At 39.6% G+C, this 24,055-nt stretch overlaps 1 protein-coding gene across 3 annotated transcripts in view; it reads right to left on the reverse strand.

Annotated features, from left to right (window-relative positions):
• Window positions 1-24,055, reverse strand: part of fer1l6 (fer-1 like family member 6) — a 44,626-nt gene that overhangs the window by 4,758 nt on the left and 15,813 nt on the right. For 2 of the 3 annotated variants that reach the window (XM_033617665.2, XM_078174647.1), the window contains exons 16-45: window positions 22,743-22,863; window positions 22,474-22,574; window positions 20,811-20,913; window positions 20,592-20,711; window positions 20,279-20,431; window positions 20,013-20,184; window positions 19,008-19,132; window positions 17,285-17,419; window positions 17,033-17,182; window positions 16,817-16,924; window positions 16,569-16,631; window positions 14,444-14,542; window positions 13,679-13,904; window positions 13,351-13,508; window positions 12,887-13,015; window positions 12,756-12,801; window positions 12,436-12,480; window positions 11,535-11,635; window positions 9,873-10,001; window positions 9,640-9,780; window positions 9,084-9,211; window positions 8,806-8,976; window positions 8,477-8,631; window positions 8,237-8,379; window positions 7,958-8,046; window positions 7,751-7,849; window positions 7,488-7,608; window positions 7,261-7,381; window positions 7,017-7,174; window positions 6,800-6,900 (exon numbers count right to left, since the gene is read on the reverse strand). In XM_033617665.2, coding sequence (XP_033473556.2) covers window positions 6,800-6,900; window positions 7,017-7,174; window positions 7,261-7,381; window positions 7,488-7,608; window positions 7,751-7,849; window positions 7,958-8,046; window positions 8,237-8,379; window positions 8,477-8,631; window positions 8,806-8,976; window positions 9,084-9,211; window positions 9,640-9,780; window positions 9,873-10,001; window positions 11,535-11,635; window positions 12,436-12,480; window positions 12,756-12,801; window positions 12,887-13,015; window positions 13,351-13,508; window positions 13,679-13,904; window positions 14,444-14,542; window positions 16,569-16,631; window positions 16,817-16,924; window positions 17,033-17,182; window positions 17,285-17,419; window positions 19,008-19,132; window positions 20,013-20,184; window positions 20,279-20,431; window positions 20,592-20,711; window positions 20,811-20,913; window positions 22,474-22,574; window positions 22,743-22,863 — 3,711 coding nt within the window. The remainder of the gene's footprint in view (window positions 1-6,799; window positions 6,901-7,016; window positions 7,175-7,260; window positions 7,382-7,487; window positions 7,609-7,750; window positions 7,850-7,957; window positions 8,047-8,236; window positions 8,380-8,476; window positions 8,632-8,805; window positions 8,977-9,083; window positions 9,212-9,639; window positions 9,781-9,872; window positions 10,002-11,534; window positions 11,636-12,435; window positions 12,481-12,755; window positions 12,802-12,886; window positions 13,016-13,350; window positions 13,509-13,678; window positions 13,905-14,443; window positions 14,543-16,568; window positions 16,632-16,816; window positions 16,925-17,032; window positions 17,183-17,284; window positions 17,420-19,007; window positions 19,133-20,012; window positions 20,185-20,278; window positions 20,432-20,591; window positions 20,712-20,810; window positions 20,914-22,473; window positions 22,575-22,742; window positions 22,864-24,055) is intronic. The other variant, XM_078174648.1, reaches the window with a different exon arrangement.

Below are 24,055 nucleotides of genomic sequence, written 5' to 3' on the forward strand. Positions count from 1 at the left end.
TTTGGACGATATCCTATACTATGACTTTTTTTCATGATTTTGGACGACATACTATACTATGACTTTTTCATGATTTTGGACGAAATGCTATACTATGACTTTTCATGATTTTGGACGACATCCTATACTATGACTTTTTTTCATCATTTTGGACGACATGCTATAGTATGACTTTTTTTTCATCATTTTGGACGACATACTATGCTATGACTGTTTTTGTTATGATTTTGGACGACATGATATACTATGAGTTTTTTTTCATGATTTTGGACCACATACTATGCTATGACTTTTTTTCATGATTTTGGACCACATACTATGCTATGACTGTTTTTGTTATGATTTTGGACAACATGCTATACTATGACTTTTTTACATGATTTTGGACAACATGCTATACTATGACTTTTTTTTCATGATTTTGGACCACATACTATACTATGACTTTTTTGTCATGATTTTGCATGACATGCTATACTATGACTTTTTTCATGATTTTGCACGACATGCTATACTATGACTTTTTTTCATGATTTTGGACGACATACTATACTATGACTTTTTTTCATTATTTTGGATGACATACTATACTATGACTTTTTTTCATGATTTTGGACGATATCCTATACTATGACTTTTTCATGATTTTGGACGAAATGCTATACTATGACTTTTCATGATTTTGGACGACATCCTATACTATGACTTTTTTCATGATTTTGGACGACATGCTATACTATGACTTTTTTTCATGATTTTGGACGACATACTATGCTATGACTGTTTTTGTTATGATTTTGGACGACATGCTATACTATGACTTTTTTTTCATGATTTTGGACCACATACTATGCTATGACTTTTTTTCATGATTTTGGACCACATACTATGCTATGACTGTTTTTGTTATGATTTTGGACGACATGCTATACTATGACTTTTTTACATGATTTTGGACAACATGCTATACTACGACTTTTTTTTCATGATTTTGGAGGAAATACTATAGTATGACTTTTTTTATGATTTTGCACGACATGCTATACTATGACTTTTTTGTCAAAATTTTGGACGACATGCTATACTATGACTTTTTTTTCATGATTTTGGAGGACATACTATACTATGACTTTTTTCATGATTTTGGACGACATCCTATAGTATGACTTTTTTCATGATTTTGGACGAAATGCTATAGTATGACTTTTTTCATGATTTTGGACGACATACTATACTATGACTTTTTTCATGATTTTGGACGAAATGCTATAGTATGACTTTTTTTCATGATTTTGGACGACATACTATCCTATGACTTTTTTCATGATTTTGGACAACATGCTATGCTATGACTTTTTTTTTCATTATTTTGGATGACATACTATACTATGACTTTTTTTCATCATTTTGGACGACATACTATACTATGACTTTTTTTCATGATTTTGGACGATATCCTATACTATGAGTTTTTTTTCATGATTTTGGACGACATACTATACTATGACTTTTTTTCATGATTTTGGACGACATGCTATACTATGACTTTTTTTCATGATTTTGGACGACATACTATACTATGACTTTTTTTCATCATTTTGGACGACATGCTATAGTATGACTTTTTTTTCATCATTTTGGACAACATACTATGCTATGACTGTTTTTGTTATGATTTTGGACGACATGCTATACTATGAGTTTTTTTTCATGATTTTGGACCACATACTATGCTATGACTTTTTTTCATGATTTTGGACCACATACTATGCTATGACTGTTTTTGTTATGATTTTGGACGACATGCTATACTATGACTTTTTTACATGATTTTGGACAACATGCTATACTATGACTTTTTTTTCATGATTTTGGACCACATACTATACTATGACTTTTTTGTCATGATTTTGCATGACATGCTATACTATGACTTTTTTCATGATTTTGCACGACATGCTATACTATGACTTTTTTTCATGATTTTGGACGACATGCTATACTATGACTTTTTTTTCATGATTTTGGAGGAAATACTATACTATGACTTTTTGTCATGATTTTGCACGACATGCTATACTATGACTTTTTTTCATTATTTTGGACGACATACTATACTATGACTTTTTTTCATTATTTTGGATGACATACTATACTATGACTTTTTTTCATGATTTTGGACGATATCCTATACTATGACTTTTTTTCATGATTTTGGACGACATAATATACTATGACTTTTTCATGATTTTGGACGAAATGCTATACTATGACTTTTTTTCATGATTTTGGACGACATACTATACTATGACTTTTTTTCATCATTTTGGACGACATGCTATAGTATGACTTTTTTTTCATCATTTTGGACGACATACTATGCTATGACTGTTTTTGTTATGATTTTGGACGACATGATATACTATGAGTTTTTTTTCATGATTTTGGACCACATACTATGCTATGACTTTTTTTCATGATTTTGGACCACATACTATGCTATGACTGTTTTTGTTATGATTTTGGACGACATGCTATAGTATGACTTTTTTTTCATCATTTTGGACGACATACTATGCTATGACTGTTTTTGTTATGATTTTGGACGACATGCTATACTATGACTTTTTTTCATGATTTTGGACGACATACTATACTATGACTTTTTTTCATCATTTTGGACGACATGCTATAGTATGACTTTTTTTTCATCATTTTGGACGACATACTATGCTATGACTGTTTTTGTTATGATTTTGGACGACATGCTATACTATGAGTTTTTTTTCATGATTTTGGACCACATACTATGCTATGACTTTTTTTCATGATTTTGGACCACATACTATACTATGACTTTTTTGTCATGATTTTGCATGACATGCTATACTATGACTTTTTTCATGATTTTGCACGACATGCTATACTATGACTTTTTTTCATGATTTTGGACGACATGCTATACTATGACTTTTTTTTCATGATTTTGGAGGAAATACTATAGTATGACTTTTTGTCATGATTTTGCACGACATGCTATACTATGACTTTTTTTCATTATTTTGGACGACATACTATACTATGACTTTTTTTCATTATTTTGGATGACATACTATACTATGACTTTTTTTCATGATTTTGGACGATATCCTATACTATGACTTTTTCATGATTTTGGACGAAATGCTATACTATGACTTTTCATGATTTTGGACGACATCCTATACTATGACTTTTTTCATGATTTTGGACGACATGCTATACTATGACTTTTTTTCATGATTTTGGACGACATACTATACTATGACTTTTTTTCATCATTTTGGACGACATGCTATAGTATGACTTGTTTTTCATCATTTTGGACGACATACTATGCTATGACTGTTTTTGTTATGATTTTGGACGACATGCTATACTATGAGTTTTTTTTCATGATTTTGGACCACATACTATGCTATGACTTTTTTTCATGATTTTGGACCACATACTATGCTATGACTGTTTTTGTTATGATTTTGGACGACATGCTATACTATGACTTTTTTACATGATTTTGGACAACATGCTATACTATGACTTTTTTTTCATGATTTTGGACCACATACTATACTATGACTTTTTTTCATCATTTTGGACGACATACTATGCTATGACTGTTTTTGTTATGATTTTGGACGACATGCTATACTATGACTTTTTTTTCATGATTTTGGAGGACATACTATACTATGACTTTTTTCATGATTTTGGACGACATCCTATAGTATGACTTTTTTCATGATTTTGGACGAAATGCTATAGTATGACTTTTTTCATGATTTTGGACGACATACTATACTATGACTTTTTTCATGATTTTGGACGAAATGCTATAGTATGACTTTTTTTCATGATTTTGGACGACATACTATCCTATGACTTTTTTCATGATTTTGGACAACATGCTATGCTATGACTTTTTTTCATCATTTTGGACGACATACTATACTATGACTTTTTTTCATGATTTTGGACGATATCCTATACTATGACTTTCTTTTCATGATTTTGGACGATATCCTATACTATGACTTTTTTTTCATGATTTTGGACCACATACTATACTATGACTTTTTTTCATCATTTTGGACGACATACTATGCTATGACTGTTTTTGTTATGATTTTGGACGACATGCTATACTATGACTTTTTTTTCATGATTTTGGAGGACATACTATACTATTACTTTTTTCATGATTTTGGACGACATCCTATAGTATGACTTTTTTCATGATTTTGGACGAAATGCTATAGTATGACTTTTTTCATGATTTTGGACGACATACTATACTATGACTTTTTTCATGATTTTGGACGAAATGCTATAGTATGACTTTTTTTCATGATTTTGGACAACATGCTATGCTATGACTTTTTTTTTCATTATTTTGGATGACATACTATACTATGACTTTTTTTCATCATTTTGGACGACATACTATACTATGACTTTTTTTCATGATTTTGGACGATATCCTATACTATGAGTTTTTTTTCATGATTTTGGACGACATACTATACTATGACTTTTTTTCATCATTTTGGACGACATACTATACTATGACTTTTTTTCATGATTTTGGACGATATCCTATACTATGACTTTCTTTTCATGATTTTGGACGACATACTATACTATGACTTTTTTCATGATTTTGGACGAAATGCTATACTATGACTTTTTTTCATGATTTTGGACGACATACTATACTATGACTTTTTTTCATGATTTTGGACGACATGCCATACTATGACTTTTTTTCATGATTTTGCACGACATGCTATAGTATGACTTTTTTTTTCATCATTTTGGACGACATGCTATAGTATGACTTTTTTTCATGATTTTGGACGACATGCTATACTATGACTTTTTTCATGATTTTGGACGACATGCTGTACTTCGACTTTTTTTTTCATGATTTTGGACGACATCCTATACCAGGGGTCTGCAATCTTTGACATTAAAAGAGCCATTTTTGACCAAAAATAATTTGAAAAAATCTGTGTGGAGCCGCAAAACATGTTTGAGTCTTATAATCAAGGTAAATAGCCTATTAAGTGTAAATTAGCGTATACTTATGGTCTAAATAAGCATTCATTAATATGTTTTACCACAAGGTGGCCACTGTGCAGGGCACTATCAATAATTATCTGGTACTTAAATTTTGCAGAGCTGGCACTGAGAGCAAACAAATCTGTCCACGCACTACTACATTCTCTATTTTGGACGACATGGTATTTCTATAACTTTTTTTTTCATGATTTTGGACGACATGCTATTCTATGACTTTTTTTCATGCTTTTTGACGACATACTATACAATGACGATTTTCTCATGATTTCGGACGACATACTATACTATGACTTTTTATGTCTGTAATTTATGACATAATATACTATGACTTTTTTTCATGATTTTTTTGACTGTTTTTTTTTACGACACACCATAGTTTGAACTGTGTTGTGTGTTTTTTTAGGGCACACTATACTACGATATTTGTGTGTCATTTTTACGACATACTTTTCTTATTTACAAGATAGTTAACAATGCCCCTTTTCTGTGTGTTTTACAACATGCTATATCATTACTTTTTTTATTTAATTTTTTTTCACGCTTTACAATAGTTTGACTTTTTTTGTGTTTTTTTAGGACATATTATACTACAACATTTTTTGCGCTTTTTTTACATACCATACTATGACCCTTTTTGTTTTTTATGACCTACTACACTATGACCTTTTTTGTGTTTTTTATGACCGACTACACTATGACCTTTTTTGTGTTTCTATGACACACTATACTATGACCTTTTTTGTGTTTTTTATGACCTACTACACTATGACCTTTTTTGTGTTTTTATGGCACACTATACTATGACCTTTTTTGTGTTTTTTATGACCTACTACACTATGACCTTTTTTGTGTTTTTATGGCACACTATACTATGACCTTTTTTGTGTGTTTTTTATGACCTACTACACTATGACCTTTTTTGTGTGTTTTTCATGGCATAGTAATTTATAACATCTTCGTGATATTCTCTCTGTCTGTTTATTGGTTTCTGTTTTTGTGTATTGTTGAGTCCATGTTTGTTATATGTCTGGACCCCCTCGAAAACGAGATGATGCATCTCAAGGGGTTTATCCAAATAAATAAATTTCAATTCTTATGGTGTACTGTATTACCATTTTGTCTATTTTTATGTCATACTACACTATAACATTTTTTTGTTTATGGCTCACTATTCTATGATTTTTTAAGTTAAAATTTCTTAGCATACTGTATTTCTGCACTACTTTTGGAGTATTTTTTGTTGCAAACCACAATATAATGTATTTGTGATGTTTTATGGCATACTTTGACATATTTACTTCTATGGCATATTATACTATGACATTTACTATGTCTATTTTAAACATTTCTATGACATCCTTTACTTTGACATTTTTATGTTTTGTTTGACAAACTACACTATGATTTTCCCTCTATTATTTAGGTTATACTAAACTATGACCTGTTTATATTTTCATGCCATATTATACTACGATATTTTAACGGCATACTATGATGTTTTCATTATAGTTTATGAAAATGATAGTTGACTGTCTTTTAAGGAAATTAGTCTTTACATTTTCTCACACTTTCCCTAATAAGCTCCTATACGCAGTTAAAGGAACGCACACCTCCACAGTAAAAAACACACACACACCAGACTCCATTTTGTTTGGAGAGAATTTTGCCAGACTCTTACTTTGGTTTTGGCAGCGGCTCCGGCTCCTTGCGTGCTCGGCCAACAGGATTTTTCTCCGCTTCCTCAGCTGTGACAAGATGGAACTCAGCCTCCACTTTCCCCTGATGCATTCAGAGCAAACAACACACCCATCAACCAAAGCCTCAACAAGTGTTTGTCACCCTGTATGACATGCTTTGTGTTTATGTATGTTTAAACAGTATGTATGTGTACATACCGTCAGCTCTCCAGACTTGCTGAAGGGCCACCAGCCTCTTGCTCTCTTCTGCTGGAAGATGGAGATTCGCTCTGTCCCGTCTGTCAGCATGTCCCCCTTACATGCCTTTGCCGTCTTTGCTCCCCGAGGGAAACCATGTAGATTTAACTCCACCGCGCCTACACACACAAACATGCACACACTTTATCAGTCAAATATGCTAACAGAAGAACACAGATACACATGGAGAGGCAGTCACACCCACCTAGGAAGTCATCAGAGGAGAGCGTCTCAAAGTCCCAGACCTGTAGGATCAGGATGGCGGGAAGCTTCTGCTCTGTTTTCTCCAGAGAGAAAATATGCTCCCTCTTCGTCACCACTATTACCTTTAAGAGATGTTGACGATGTGTTAATATTTTGCAGATCATACTTACATCAGCAGGGTTAGTGAGGTATGACCCTGCATCTGTATATCTGTCTGTTTGCCAGTACCTTCTCAGCAGGCAGGTAGTGGAAGGGGAAGACAAAGCGCCAGTTGAAGTTTCCTTCTCCAGTCAAAGAGTTGTAGTGGACATCTGTCTCCTGTCGGTCGTCCTCTAAACCTTTTACCCAGCTACAGAGATCGACAGTCGCAGCATGACACAGAGATTTTTATCGACATTAAAGGAATAATTTGGATTATTTGGATCTTTTGCAGTGGGGTTGTGTAAGGTACTTATCCATGGTCAGTATATTACAGAAGAGCTTGTAGTTACCCCTTGATGTAGATATCACTGGACTGTTGACCGGTCAGGAAGCTGGTGTCCTCCAGAACCACATCCTCTGTGTTCCAGATGATGATGCGCAGCTCGTACCTGAACATACACACACATTGAGGTGTTGTTCGCACTTTTCAAAAACAAATATTGTTTTATAAAGACTAAAAAGATCGGCCAGTAGGTGCTGAAACAGGCAGCTCTCACCCTTTTGGTTTTCGAGGTGAAATGTCTACTGAAGGTCCCGGGTGAGGTAAGTCCATAGGAAACATGTCGACCCACATCTGGACCTGACCCTACACACACACGCACGCACGTAGAAGAGAAGAATCAAGAGCTGCGAAGATGCTTTTATTCAAAGATTGAGGTTGGAGGAAAGATAAAAGCATTGTTGCCTGAGAGCAACATTTGTAAAAATATTTGGGTTTTATTACATATCACATTCAGAGAACTGTATACTTGGGCAGATAGTGTGAAAACAAATACCTGGTCCATGCCAGGTCGAGCCTTGTTGAACAGAGTTCTGGTCTCGATGTGTTCTGGTACCAGTTTGCATCCCACAGTTGGGATCTCTGCCCAGCGGTGCAGGATCTTCAGGGACAGGTGCTCATAGGACTCTAGTGGCTCGTCTGAGACATGTATCACACATCATAATCAATGATTTCACACACACACACACCACAAACCTCACACACACTCTCAATAAGTAGTGTGCTAAGTCTTTACCTTCGTGCATGAAGAGTGTCTTGCCAGTAAAGACTTTTTCAGCCACAGTGATGCGTCCGGGTCTGAACTGAGGATCGCTCAGACCGTTGTCTCTGCACAGCTTAGTCAGCAGCTCTGACGGCTTCAGGCAGTCTCTCCAGGCATTATAACCGTCTCTAACAGACAGAGAGGAGGAAGAGGAGGCACCGTAAGTCATAAGGTTTTGATAAAAGAGTTTTCCTCCTTCAAATAAATTCATTTGTTCTGATAAAGAAAAATAAGAGCACAGAGACGAAGAGACACTCCAACTATCAGGACGACAGGACAGCAGGCAAACAACCCAGACTCACATGCTGTACTCAGTGGGGAGCCCACAGGTGGCTCTGTGTCGGCTGTAGAATCGGTTCTCCAGGTCAATGCGAGTCTCTCCTATCAGGTCGTCCCCTCCCACCATGTCGTGGTCATAGATCACCACCGTCAGCAGAGACTCCTGAGGAAATGTTGCATGCATCTCAAACGATCTGGAAGCAGGAAGGAGGGACGAGTTATGTGTTAAAGACATAAAAACTAGTGGAGGCACCTTCTACTTTAAAACATGAGGATACGTTGTGCGCAGGCAGTCACATACCTTCCAAACACGGGATTCAGCTGTTTCGGGATGTAATTGTCTCTGTCTTTGATTTCATTCTTGCCGAGCCGAAGAACAATGTAAGGGTCTGCCTTCCCATCCTGATCAGCTGGGTGCAGGTTAGACGCCTGGAGAAAGAGGAGAGAACATTAACACAATGATATAACGTTGTATCACACAAGTAAGAGGGTTCAGGATTAAAAGCCTGTGTGTGAAATCTGCATATTCTCCCTCTGTTTACACGACTTTTCCCTGACTTCAATAACATTGACAGACATGGTAGATTCACATTCAGTCACATTCCCTCAGGAGAGGTTGGTCAAGCAGTCAAACTATCTTCAATTAAATATCAAATTGTTTGATCTTTTGTTTTTGATATGCACATTTTCTCCTTCTTGGCGTCTGGGTGTTCACCATGTGTAGTTATTTTCCTTCTTTGCTAAAGAAATTAAATTAAATTTCATGGACATTTACGCTGAGATGTTCTCAGCTGTGCATGCTTAAAACCATTCATATTAAACACTTCTTAAACTGATCCTTAGTAATGAGGACATACAGAGACGACGTAAACCCGAATGAGGACTTGGACCGGGCTGTTGGAAGGAAGTCCCTTGTTGACTCTGAAGTCCCCAGTGTCCGTGGCTTCGTCCCAATCCTCTGGCTCGTCCCCGTTCAGTTTATACAGACAGAATTTTCCCTGCAGAGAAGCACAGCACATAGTGGATTAGATCATTAGTAAAAAGACACTTCAGTGGTTCCCATAGAGGACATTCGACTTTATTGTCTCGCCTTAAATTTGCCGACAAATCTCTCCTCAGACGCCCCATCCTCCTCATTGGCTTTTCCTCTGAACAGCTCGTATGTGTTCACCCAGTCATCAAAAGGTCCAAACTCTGCTTCCAGCTCCTTGTTGTACAGCTGCAGAGAGATTACTGGCATCAAATTATTGGCATTAAACTTTTCTCTCCAACATGGATCAACACCAAGGTAGAAAGATTGTTGTTCGGTTTTTATCATCTACATCCTGTGAACCCGACTACTCCCGCCCTAACAGGAGCAACACAACCAATAGGAGGGCTGTCGATCAACCACAGTCATACTACAGACACTGTTAAACACACTGGGTCTCATTCATGAAATGTGGGCGGAAGGAATTTGTGGGTAAACTGTTCACAGAAGGAACTGTACATTCGGCATTCATTAATGTTAGTAGCTCTGATCTTTTCATAGATACTAACACAATCTGCACCTGCTTCTGACTGCTTGTAGTGCTTGTGTCAATAAGATATTGCACATAAATGTTGCTTGTCATTATTAGAAATTACAATTCTAAGTCGTAGTAAGCATTTAGCAGATTTAAGCTTAAAATGTGAATGAGTTATTTAAACTGACTTAATACAAAACTGGGAAAGGCTTTTCTCTGAATAGATAAAATAAACCAGCGCACTCCTCCTCTGCGCTTTTTACGCACCGCAGCCCCAAACTGCATGCAATTTGAGTTTAATTTAATTATCAAAGAGGCAATGTGGGAGAAGTAAACATTAGTTCAAATTCAGTTTTGGTTTAAAAAGACCTGTGGACGTGGGAAAGCAATTTAGCATCTGTCTCCGCTCACACCGGGCAGCTGGTGAACCCAAATTTGGCAGAGAGTTGGAGGGGGAGGGTATGGTTTTACACCCGACTATCTTGCATGGTGTTATACTTAACAGTGGGTTATTCCCGACATCAGACTGCCTGTATTAAGATGTTTTAATAGTGGTTTAATTTCGCGACAGAGACAAAGAATGCTGAGGCTTCAGACAAACAAGTCTCTCCAGTGATGCAAGCAATGTGCTCGTCTGCAGCAGAGAGCTGTGACTGGGCGGAGCCTCCTGTAGCTGTTGTGTTTTTTGCAGTTTCATGTTGAATCATTTCCGTTTAACTTTGTAGATGGTTCTTACAACAGATGGCATGGACTTAACGGCACCTGTTACCTCCCTCCAGGTCTTTGATTTACCTGTACTTGTCACACTGCTACTAACAGAAGACTACTGCCTTTCTTTGTTGGCTTGATGTTCACAGGTCGACAGGATGCACCTGTCCACAGTAATTATCACCTCCATACATGTTGGTCACTGGCTGTTCATGGGCGAAGATGTGTGCTGACTAGCAGGAGCACGCTGTCAATTGATTGATTCGGATTCACAAACATACACACGTGCCTACAATCAAATCAAAGTTTCCCGCAGCGTTCATTAATCTGGAGAAGGTTTTAAATCCTGAGGTTTTTTATGTGCAAATCTACTCACAGATTTACTAACACTTCATGAATGAGACACAGTGCCTTTAGGTGCACTAAGCAACTTGATCACTGCCAGTAGCTGTATTTTTGGAGTGCTCTTTTACTCTTATCTACTCTGAAAACAGTCTCCTGTGATCTTATTGGACTTGCAGTGTTTGTGAACTGAGTACCTTGAGTGTGGCTAGTTTAGTAGGCAGACCAACGCTCGGCTCCAGGGTTCCTTTGGCTTTCTGGGTCTTCCTCTTCTTGTCTGCGACCGAGAAGCTGCTGACTGATGGAACAAACAAGACACATTTTCAGTGGTAAACACTCGCTGTGGTTACATGGACATCAGTTTTTCAATCAGACAGAAATCATCCTGATTAGAGATTCCAACTTCACTGTTAACATTGACGCTAAATAAAGTGATCCAATTAGATGTGCGCTTTTGCCCCAAAGCGTTAAATCAGAATATAATTTTTAGACTCGTGCAAAGTGATTCTGCCCACTGTGAAGCATGTTGTAAGACACTCACGATAACATCACAAGCCTGTCAGTGGCAAAACAAGTACTTTTAGTGGATGTAAATTGAAGGGGCGCCTGTGCCGTTTGGCTGCTGCTGGCTGCAGCACTCTCTGAATGCTGGACCAATTTCAAGACGTTTTGTTCCCACAAGTCACTTAGACACAAAAATATTTGAAAAAAGGGTCCAGATTGAAAAATACAAGAGATCCTCTTTAATGTATAAAAAGTTTGTCCTTTCAGGAGATACCAATCCCCCAGAATACAATCATAGGTAACTGTACACCCAGTAAAGTGGCCAGCACCACTTTGTCCCCTGCTGAGGGCACCTGGAGGGTAACACTGGTAGCTACAGGGCAGATCATCAAGTGACAGAACCACTAATTCAGTGCATCAACAGTGTAATACTAATGAACACCACACAGAAACCAGTAAGATCCAGTCAGTCCCCAAAGGTTCCAGTTATCAGCGAACAAGTCATCAAGCAGAGAATCTCCTCCAAGGAAGTTAGAAGTAACAGTAATATCCCTTAATGATGCAGCTTTTGTAGCTGCATGTCTCCGTCCTTACCCAATGAGTCTATTCCATCGCTGAGCAAGCCATGGTACGGCGAAGCTGCAATGCACAACAATGTGTGTGTAGGTCAGGGGGAAAAATGGGATAACCTTTCCTCAGATCAGTTTACTCGCAATCTTTGTCAGTGGTATGACGTTGTTTCAGCAAAGATTTCCGCTCCACATAAATCCCATGTTCTTCACAGTCACTTTTTTGTTGGAAAGTTTGGGATCAGTCAACAAATATGGACTGAATTCAACAAAACACAATGAAGCTTTGACAGAGCACCTTCACCATGACTGATGGAGGTAACGTGACGTCAGAGGAGTTCGTACCTTTTTCAAAGACCTGCGGGAACGGAGAGCCGTCCTTCAGTTTGGCCTGGAACACAAACAGGAGTGCAACATGAACACGTTTTCTGTTTGTACAAATATCTTTTGCAGCAAACCTCAACAATCAGAGCTACCTGTTTCTCTACAGAGGCGTAGTATTTGGACCACCAGTCGATGACACACTCCGCTGATTCGTCAGCGATGGTCCGCCTTCTCCGCTTGGTGGAGCGGCCTCGAGTGCTCTTTGTCCTGCCGTCCTGGATCTAAAATATACACAACAACATGTACGGAATAATTAGCAATGCAGTCGCCTGAATAAATGATTGTATTGTATGTTTCCTCAGACCACTGATATGTTTATTACTTTACTTTTCCTTATATTTTAACACTGTGGGTAATTTGTGGTCAGGTTTAGGCCCAAAAACCTCTTGGTTATGGTTAGGAAAATATTATGTTTGAAATGAAAACATGAAATGTACATAAGTAACGTACAATGCCAACTTTTTCTTCTGGCGACTGGGCTGTATTTAGATAGTGATATATGGGATTCATAAGAACAAAGTTATTTATGTTGTATGTTATGCGCAGAAACATTCACCCTTTTCTTCCTGGGGTCTTGTTTAGGCTCTGGAGGTGGTGGAGGTGGTGGTGGTGGCGGCGGAGGTGGAGGCGGGGCTTCTTCCTCCACAGTGATCAAGAAGTCCTGATTTGTTAATGCTGTAGTTGAGCTCGTCTCTCCAACGTCATGGGACGGACCTGTTGGACGAGAGACAAAGATAAATTGTCCTGTGGGAGAGTATCAGGATCAGCTGAGCCTGCTGGACGCTAAGACAACACCAGCCCTGCAGTCACAACAGGTAAATAGCAACAATAAGCTCGTGTAGCTCTTCTCATGTGCTACAGCAGCACTTGGCCACACACATTACCTTCAGTGCTTTGTGGCTCTAATGTTGGGGCAGGTGCAGCGGTGGATGTGTCCTTTGGTGGTTCATGGATCTGTACAGGAGCAGGCAGGGCAGGAGGTGGAATGTATTTGAAGGCCTTGAGGTTGTTGATGATGTGGTTTCCAACCAACGTGCTGCGACCGAAGGCCCGCCAGTCCACAACAGTGATGCTGAGAGGAGGATGGAGGTGTTCATTCTCCGGTAACTCCTAAAGGATGGCAGAACATTGTAGAAGTCTTGTGTTAATTAAAATAAATTAAATTAACTATCCAATAAATGAATTGATTCCTTTACATACAGTCGTATATTACATGGCCAAATAGGGATGGGAAGCTCTAGGCATCTCTAGATTTGATTTTTAGGCCCTCTAGGATGTGGCGATCGCAACAGATAATGCAAATTCAACCAATCCCTGTGAATTCTGTGTGACCTTGAGGTTTTGTCCAATAACTGCAAGTCCAAGTAATCATAATGTTGAGAATTGTGTTCAGATTATTGACTTTTCTGCATTCAGACATGATCTTTCAAGACAGAGTCCTGATGCATCTCAGACTCAATCTTCTCCCTCGGCCCTGTGGCCAAATTTATGTGGACATGTGGACATATGTGATCGCTGAGCGTCTCATTACAAACCATGACCATTAACATGCTCTCTGTTGGCTCTCCATAAGATATCGGCTGCAGGCATTTTCTCCCGTTCAGCCATAAGAGCATTAGTGAAGTTTGTAAATGCTGAATTGATCTTACCAGATCAATGATATCGACCAGGGTGGTGAAGTTTGGGTTGGACTTGTACTTCTGAATGACGGAGGAACGCAGTGTTTTACCTGCACACTCTATGATGACCTGGAGAAAGAGAGGAGTTTATTAAACACTTGATGAGGGTTTCACCGTCTGTTATTCATAACTTCTGTCTGTCACATTCTCCAGATCCTTTCTTTCCTTCTAATGTGTGAGTTAGATCATGTTTCCCAAGATGCATCCCTTATCTGTTGCCCCGTTTCCACCGAGCAGTACAGTACAGTTTAGTTCAGTGCGCAGTTTTTCTGTTTCCACTGTGAAAAGTTGTGGATGGCACCAATGGAACGTTACATACCGTCCCCATGTTTGGTCCCCCCTCTGTTGGGGTACCTAGCACACAGATCTGGTACTAAAAGGTGGAGCTGTGAACACTGCAGTCTGATTGGTCAGTAGAGGACGGTCACTCTGCTCAGGGCTGAGTTGTGTCTGGTTTTGAGGCTCATGTAACCACTGTTCATACTGTGGAGAGTTTTATTAGTAACTATAAAATGAAAGGATGTTTTGCTGCCTCTCACAGCAGCTGGAGTCTGAGAAAAAATAACTTCATTCACTGGGCCGACTGCTGGTAACTTTTAAGGTGGAACGTTAACTTGTAATGTAACAAATCCATCACTGCACCTTAAATTTCAGTATGAAAAGTTTGACATTACTTTAGTTGTTTTTTGTCTATCTTGAATGATATACACTTTTAGTAATGAGTGGAACTTTAAAGGGCCAGTGTGTAAAATGGGTTGAAAACAGTGACATCAGTGGTCAAATTCTAGATTGCAGGGCTCACTCGCTCACCCCTCCCGTCGGGTAAATGACGGCGGCCTCGTAGGGACAAAAAGCCTTGCGCACGAGTTTTTCAGGAGTAGGTCTATCTAGCAACGAGGTGAATATTTATTTAGAAATCTAAACCATGTTACGATATTGTAATGAATCCCTCACGAGCAGGAGACCAGAGGAGCGTTCGGGAAAAAGGCCCGTTTATTTGAGCACTCCAAAAACTCTGGTAACACTCCACTCCATCCCAAACTCTGACTCTTCTAGTGTAACAGACACACTTCATACACACATACTTGTTTACCATTCTAAGTGGGGACCCCCCTCCCCTCTCTGCTCCACCAATCTCCAGCCCGCACACTGACTGACAGCGTAGCCTGTAAACAGAGCTCAGCTGTTTATTTAGCCTAGCAATATCTCCGGACTATAGTAGCTGCAATGGACGACTTTGAACGCGATTTTGAAGAGTTTCTTGTAGCGGACACAGACCCAGAGCCATACCTGTTTGAGCCGGAGCACACAGATGAGGAACTCCATGTGTTTGATGCTGAGCGGCCGAGAAGAGAGGCTGAATGCACAGAATGGGATTCGGTGCTACTGCTACCATCGTTGGGGAGATATATCACCAGGAGGAAAAGCGCCGCAGAGAGTGCATCACAAGAAGTGAAGTTGTGTCTTCTTTTCCTCGCAGATAACGGTTCGGGTTCATTCTCTCCTGTTGCGTGGTAAGTGTGGTCCATTCGCAAACTTTATAACAAAAAAAACTTTTCACTACTCTCCATCGACGAACTACTAACACTCTCTGCTGTTTCCTCCTCCTTCTTCCTTCCTTCCGCTGTCTTCGTTGGTTTATTTATACACGCGAAACGCGTTCTCTGGCTGGCTGGATTGTCCGCTCGGTCTGCCGTACATACATGGCGGCGCAAGATGGTGACCTCTCTAAAGCAAGGCCCTTGCTATATATATATAAAAGCATAATTATAAGGCTACAAAAACCAAACAAATTTTATTTTATAGTGATTATACACTTGTATAAACATATTAATGGGTAGAATATTCAGATTCAGATTCAGATTGACAATAAACCATGCCAAATATTACACACTGGCCCTTTAAGCGTTCAAAATATATATCACTTTCGACTGCATATGTTCTAATCCTCACATGGAAAAAAAAAAGTGTTGCGGACCCGAGCTTAAAAGGGTGCTATACACTGTATGTTGAAAAGCTCTGTCAAATGGAGAGTAAGTGAGTGAGTGAGTATGACACACAGTTTGGAGTAGATGTCACCTGTGTTGGTGTGTACCTGTGGGCGATCAACAGACAGGAACTGAACTTTCTTCAGGTCCCTCAGACCCCAGAATAACACCTGGTGGAGCAAACACACACACAAAGGTTTGTTAGAGATACATCTGGCATAGATTATGATACTGAAAATGTTTTTTATCGGTCACTTTGAAGGAAAACATGAGGGAAACATTCCCATTTCATGCAGCTGGGTATAACATACTGAGAAATATCTAAAAATCAAGATCACAAATACATAGTTTTAACCTCCAGCCTGTAGGTGCTGAGAACAGGTCTGATGTTGGCAGGAACTGCGTAGATGCCTCCTTCCCGCTCCTCCAACGCCGGCAGACTCTGCTCTCCAGACTCTGTGATCTACACATTCATCACAGATCATCATATTTGCTTTATTCTACATTATACCTGTATCTTCATTATCGTCATGGTCGAAGCTACGTGGTTATTGAGATGACTGTAACTGACCTGCAGCAGCTCAAATGCAGCCAGCAGGTCTCCCCCTGTTTGGCTGCCACAGTGCAGCGGGCTGTACTGCAGAGTTGGAGGTGTGTAGGGCTCAGAGGACAGCCGCACCTCTGGCACCGCCACTGTGGCTCCCAGATACTCCGCCTTACCCTGCACAGAGAGAGGAGATCAGAAAGAGGAGGTCACAGGTTCAGTTCAAAAAGTCAGTATGATGTAACAATGACTGCTGTCGATCAGTCTACGTGGCATTACCAGCGCGTCGTCGTCGTACACCTCAATGAGAATGCGTGGTGGCTCTTGCTGGATGTGCTGCAGATCTCCGCTCAGCAGAAGGCGGGTCATCAGCAAACTCTGATTCCATGTGGGGCTGAGAGTCTGACTGATGATCTGAGAGCAACACACACACACACACACACACACACACACACACCATGAACACACAAATAAACAATAACAGTGATAGCTCAAAGCCACAATTTGCACTTGCAGTTTCTAATTATAAACTGCAAGTGTACAGTACAGTACAACCCAATTACAAAACACCTGTCAAACGAACCCATGACTTAACTTCTAACTGTGAAGAAATGAAGATAATAATTAAATGTGGGAAAAATAAAAAGGAATAAATGAGTAAAAAAAATGGAAATATAAAGAGAAATAAAAGAATAAATAAATTTAAAGAAAATAACTGTAAGCATGTTTTTTTATTTTTACATTTATATCTTAATTTCTTTTTATATATATTTATTTATGTATTTCAAAAATATGTATTTATTTATTTGTATATAAATTGCTCTATTTTTTCTGTATTTATATGTGATTGTTTTATTTATTTACCTCAAACAGAGATTATTCCAGTTGAATTAAATAATGTAATTTATCTTTATAATTTATTTTTGATTTATTATTATAAATATATATGTGTTACGTACCGTAGAGTTTGTGGTGTGTGTGTGTGTGTGTGGGTGTCTTTGTGTTTGTTACAGGTGCGTGTTGCAGGTGTGTTCCCTGAATGGTGCCTCGCAGCTGGTGCCAATCAGGTAGAGGATAAAGGGAGAGTGGACCGAGGCCGCCGGCTGTCAGTGGACCGCTAGTGCTCCTGGGAACTGTCTCACCACCACGTGTTTTAGTGTACCTCCTCGCAGTGTGTTAGCGTGTAGTGATTTTCCGTTTAGTGTCTAAGATCCGGTGTTTTCTGAGTGGTATTGATTGTGCATTGTCGTCCCTCCTTTTGAGTGGACTGTTTTCAGTTTATAGTTAGTTCTTATCATCCTCAGTTTTTGGAGGATTGTTTTGTGTTCGTGTTTACTTTTTTTTTTTGTTTAGTTAATAAAATATTTGGCTTACATAAATCCTACCAGCGCTTCATTTTTCCCTCTCCGGTATGTATTGTTTATTTAATTATTATGGTTACTCCTGAAACTTCCTAGACAAGTTGGAACATAACAATTGGGGGCTCGTCCGGGATCTTGCAGTTTTTTTTACCATTCGTGTTTATGTCCGTGACCGTGAGTGTATATTGTGTAACGTGGAACGGCTTTCTCAGCTTAGACAGGGAGTGCCCAGCTGAGCTGGATCGGCTTTTCCTTCGGGCATTCATTTATTATTTTTCCTTTTTTATTTTCGGGGTCAATCCTGGGCGGAGGCTGTGTTCTCCAAAGGGGGCTGGCGTTTCAAGGCTTCGGCCGTGATAATATGATCATTTTTTACAAGTATGTTTCTTTTTATTTTTATTTATTTTACATATTCATTATGTATTTATTTATTTAAAAATATGTAATTATTTATTTGCATAAAAATAACTTTGTTTATATTTGTAATTGTTTTATTTATTTAACACAAAATTTCAGTTGAATCAAATAGTTTAATTTCCAGTGCACCTCTAACCCAGGTGGCTAAAGAACCAGTATCCTAGACTCACTCACACACACACACACACACACACACACACACACACACACACACACACACTTACATTGGTGGTTTGGCTGTGTGACAGATAGGTGACTCGAGCAAAAGGGTCCGACAGTCCGGAGGTGTCTGCAGCTATGAGACCACGAGCCTGATACATGTGACACCTCAGCTGGAACGAATACTGCTCTGAAGAGACACACACACACACACACACACACACAAACAAACAAACAAACAAACAAACAAACAAACAAACAAACAACACACACAAACAAACAAACAAACAAACACCCACACAAAAACTGGAACATTATTATGCAGTTTAGGGTGGCTTTAAAGCATTGTTGCTTAATATGTGGCCTGCAGGCTGCTTGTGGCCTTAAGAAACCTTTTGTGCAGCCCCTGAACATGACATGAAGTGCACTGTATTTTAATATTATACATATAACATATACATGATATTTTAATAATTTACAATCCACAGTCACATAAATGATGAATATTGCTTGACGAGGAAAATTCTTCATCAGGGGCAGCCCTAGAAACAACATGGTGGACCCTATGGAAGAGGACCTGCTCTGTATGTAGATATAAACAGCTCATTTTAAGGTAATAAAAACAGTGATTCTTAGTTTTAGGGGATTAATGAAAACATAGCTATGAATATTGTATTCCATTTCTGCCAATTCCCCCTAAATCTTACACATGGACCTTAAAAATACCAGTTTACATTACATTCATTCAACAACATTTTTTCTCTTACCATTAGTGGGATCTTGTGTGACTTGAAAACTTAATTGAAATGTAATGTAACTGTGATGCTGTGGATGTGAAACTAAACCAGAACCTGTTCTGTAAATTTTATATTTAATCGCCAATAGCAACTAGTGAAGACAGAATTAGGTTTGGAACCTAAGCTACAGTGACCTCCAGTCTTTTTCAGTCTGTTTCCAGTTAGTGAACAAACAGAAGCCAAAAACAGTAAGTGCTGCCATTTTGTGAAGTTCAAACACAAATTGCTAAAATAACCAAAGAGATGGAGGGACTGTAATAATCCTCCTCTCACCTGCACACTGGAGGCTTGTTGGAGGGCAGCCAGCGTCAGCGCCCCCTGTGGTAGGACTGTACCCTGCAGGTAGGTCATCCAGCATGTGGCCAGAGTCTGAACAGCTCCCATACCACAGATACACATCCACCTTCGCTTGCACTGACAAGCCTGTAACCCGCTTCCCTGGTGGCTGCACACACACAAACACACACATGTATGTATCAGTGTTTCTCTGCCAACTTTCCAACACTAACAAACACTGTAACTTCTGTGTGTGTGTTCACCTTCAAATACAGTGTGATTATCTTGCCACAGTGGATTCCTCGAGCCTCCTGGCTACTGGAGAACAGCAGGTCTCTGGCTCGGACCCGAGCGTAAGCGATGCGCTTGTTGTTGCTCAGCAGCCACACAAAGATGTCAGGCACTGTGTGCTGGGGCTGCAGAGTGTGAGGATGTGAATGTGTGTGAGAAAAGTTTGGAGACAACAGCACGTCCCACACACAAGTCATCAGGATGTACATAAACACACACACACACACACACACACACACACACACACACACACACACATACACACACACAGGGCGAGTCCTGTACCTCCTCCACAAGGAAGCGTAGTTTGTGTGTAAGCTTCGATGCATCCTGCAGCATCTCTTTCAGACCACCAGCTTTTCTCTTCCTCTCTGCTAAAGACTGGGCCTCTCCTATCATGCTCTCCTGCAACACACACACACACACACGTTATTATGATGCAGGATATTTTGTGCTTGTTGTTCGGTTTGTGTGCGTGTTTGTGTGTATCTCAGATTCCCCCACCAGTTCCTGTTTGCACATGGTGAGCCGTTTCCTGTCCAGCTGCGTCAGGTAGCTCGACTTAAGCTCCGCCTTCAGCTTGGCCTCTGCTACTGCGATGAAACTCCTGCAGAAACACAGTGAAGAGTACAGGCTTGACTGTCACTACTGCAAGAGGTCGCTTGGTAGGAACACTCAAATATTCTGTGGGTCCTTGTTCAGTGTTTACAGCAACAGTGAGAACATGTAACATGAGCATCAGCAGGTGACAAGAAGCAGCTGGTGACAGGTGTATCATGGATGTCACAAGTCTGTCTACACTCATCAAGTAGACAGACTATACAGTCATAGAGTATGTTGGCCCTGTTATTTCATAGCTCAGCATCACATTTAATCCATTGGCACCACTGGAACATTATACAGGTGTATCAGACATTATCAGGCTGTTTAATTACATACACAGCAACTGTGTTTACATTCCTTCATTCACTTTGTGATGAAGAGCAAACATGGGAAGGTTTGCTTTGTCTCTACTGTATAAGAGACTGCTGTTCAATAATTAATAGCTGTTTTACACTCTTTGCTTAGAGAACAATGGCTGCAGTAAGTGAAAGGTTTGGATTACTGAGCCTTTTTTTCCTTGTTTAATGAGCAGAGACAAAGTGTGCAGTGAAAAGGAAAATAGTAATTCCAAGCATGAGGAACAACATGGGCAGGAAAATGCAAAACTAAGGTAACACAGGCCTACATAAAAAGTGTGAGATTTACCTTGTGAATGGCAATATAGAAAGAACAACTAACAATATTCATTCATGCTTTTTTCTTACAAAAATACCACAAATCAACTGCTTCTATACCAGACATGTGTTTTAAATGTAAATTACAACCCTTTTTGCGACCTGCCTCCACCCCAGCTCCTCCTTTTCATGCTGTGTCTGACTTATCAGTTTCATTTCTATTTGTCATTAATGCTGCTCTGATCTGTTCCTGGGGGTCTTTGCTGCTGCTCTCCCTGCCTTTAGCTTTCCATGGAGGTGCATGGAAGGGCAGAGAGGTGTGCTCTCTCTGCCTCAGACTTTCCTCATTTGCATGTGGAAGGGCAGAGAGGTGTGCTCTTTCTGCCTTAGGCTTTCCATGTAGGCGCATGGAAGGGCAGAGAGGTGTGTTCTCTCCACCTTGGGCTTTCCATGTAAGAACATGGAAGGGCAGGGAAGTTTGCTCTCTCTGTCTTAAGGCTTTCTACGTAGGCATGTGGAAGGGCGGAGAGATTTGTTTTCTCCGACTGAGACTCCCTGTGTAGGCCTAGGAAAGACAGAGGGGCCCCAGAACAGAGCCATACCACCAAATATAATACTGCAAATGTAAATGAAGTTTTCTTTGACTAAAGTGTTCCTGACTGAACAATAATTGTGTTCTGGACCAACTTCTATTTTAATGTAGGCTGTGATGTAAATATATTCTTTGTCATAATGGAGCAGTGAGAAGCTTGTTGTCACCTGAAACCATTTTTTGTTCAAATGCACCTTTAACTGGCCAGACTATGATGAAACACTTTTCTATAAAAAATTACTTACAGTGACAGACATGTTTATTTAATTTCTATAAAGCAATGCTGTTAAGACTTTCCCAGCATTGCTGTAGTGAGACACAACAGTCTTATCGTGCTCTGATTAGACTGACTGAATACCTGGCGTCCATACAGAATTCTTTGAGGACGATAATGAGCAGACGCGCCGCCCCTGGATCTGACTTCTTGTGTAGCTCTGCTGCACTGGCCACACCCTCCTCCTAAAAGACAAGATTGAAAAATGTTCATGAAGTTCAGATTCCCATGAGGTAACAGCTCACAACAGATCATGTTGATATTCTGATTAGTGAAAATGATATGTCATGAGTGTGTGCGTGTGTGTGTGTGTGTGTGTGTGTGTATGTGTTTGTGAGATGCTGTGTACATACAAACAAAACAGCTATATTCTCCAGCATGTTCGAGTTGTACAGTCGGTACGTTCTGTTCTCCCAGTGAGTCAGCACATTTATACACGGCTTCTGCTTCTCCAGAGGAAGATACATGTAGTACCTAAAAGTACACAGACACATGCAAACACAGTTATCTATGCAACGACAACAATGAAAGCAAACATAATGTGAAGCTAAAAAATGTTCCTTTTTCTAAAAGATCATTTTAAATATCTAGATTTACTTTCAGGCAGCAGTCATTTAGTCCCATTTATTAATTGGGACTTTAATAATTAAAAAAAATCATCTTAAAGCTAAGGTTGGTTGTTTTATTTTGGCGTTATTGGGCAAAAACCCTGAAGTAAACTTTAAGCATATTGTACTTCAGCGCTAGACATCTGCACCTTCTCTTGGCTCTGTTTTCGAGATTTAGTAAATCTAGCCCGTGAAAGGAGACTTTGGTCAATCACTGGTCATTTCAGAGAGAGGTCGTTCTTATTGGCTGTTCTATAAATGCAGAAGTACATGCACGTCTCTTCAGTGAAAGCCTGATTCAATGGTGGAGAATTCATAGAAAAAGTTGCTATTCCAGCATTGGCAACAACTATCTACGCAACAAAGCAATCCAGAATAGGAAGGCGGACTTTTCATAAAGAGTCTAAAAGAGAGTCTGACAATAAACGAAACAAGCCACCTTTCCGTATCGGCAAAGCGTTTCACTTATGGACAGAAAATGTATCTAACAAGAGCCAAAAACTGTGGCTTCAAGTTTAGGTTTATGTAGCTAATGTTAGCTAGAGCCTCAAATCACAGTCTGTCCTTTTCCTCATTTCCCACCACTGCTGACCCCTTCGCCAAGAGGAGAGTGGGGAGCAGCCCTGGAGACAGACCCCCAGTCAGCAGCCGCAGCAACCCAGAACCCAAACAGCTATGGGGGACAGCCCTGACTCTCTGCCAGATCAGCAAACTTTCTGTTGCTGCTGTTACACAGGTTAGAGCCAGCTCTGCCACTGGCCACCAGCCCACTGGAACAACGGGCACTGGTGTGTTTGCACTGGCTGTATTAGAGCCATTACAGCCACCAATCGAAGGTCTGTGACTCTGCTGCTACCTGCTCTCCTCCTAGGGAAGCAGTCCACAGCGGCGAGGAGTGACGCAGAGGGACCGTGAGGTGGCTAGCTAACTAATTCTTGTCTTATTTGTGGTCTCAAAACCAGCAAAAGATCTCTACAATTAAATCAGATTTAAATAAATCAATGTAGGGTAAACACTGGGTTACCGTATGAGGCCTGTGCATATGCCTGTGGTCGTAT

Source organism: Epinephelus lanceolatus, chromosome 14 (genome assembly GCF_041903045.1).
Source record: "Epinephelus lanceolatus isolate andai-2023 chromosome 14, ASM4190304v1, whole genome shotgun sequence".
NCBI lineage: Eukaryota > Metazoa > Chordata > Actinopteri > Perciformes > Serranidae > Epinephelus > Epinephelus lanceolatus.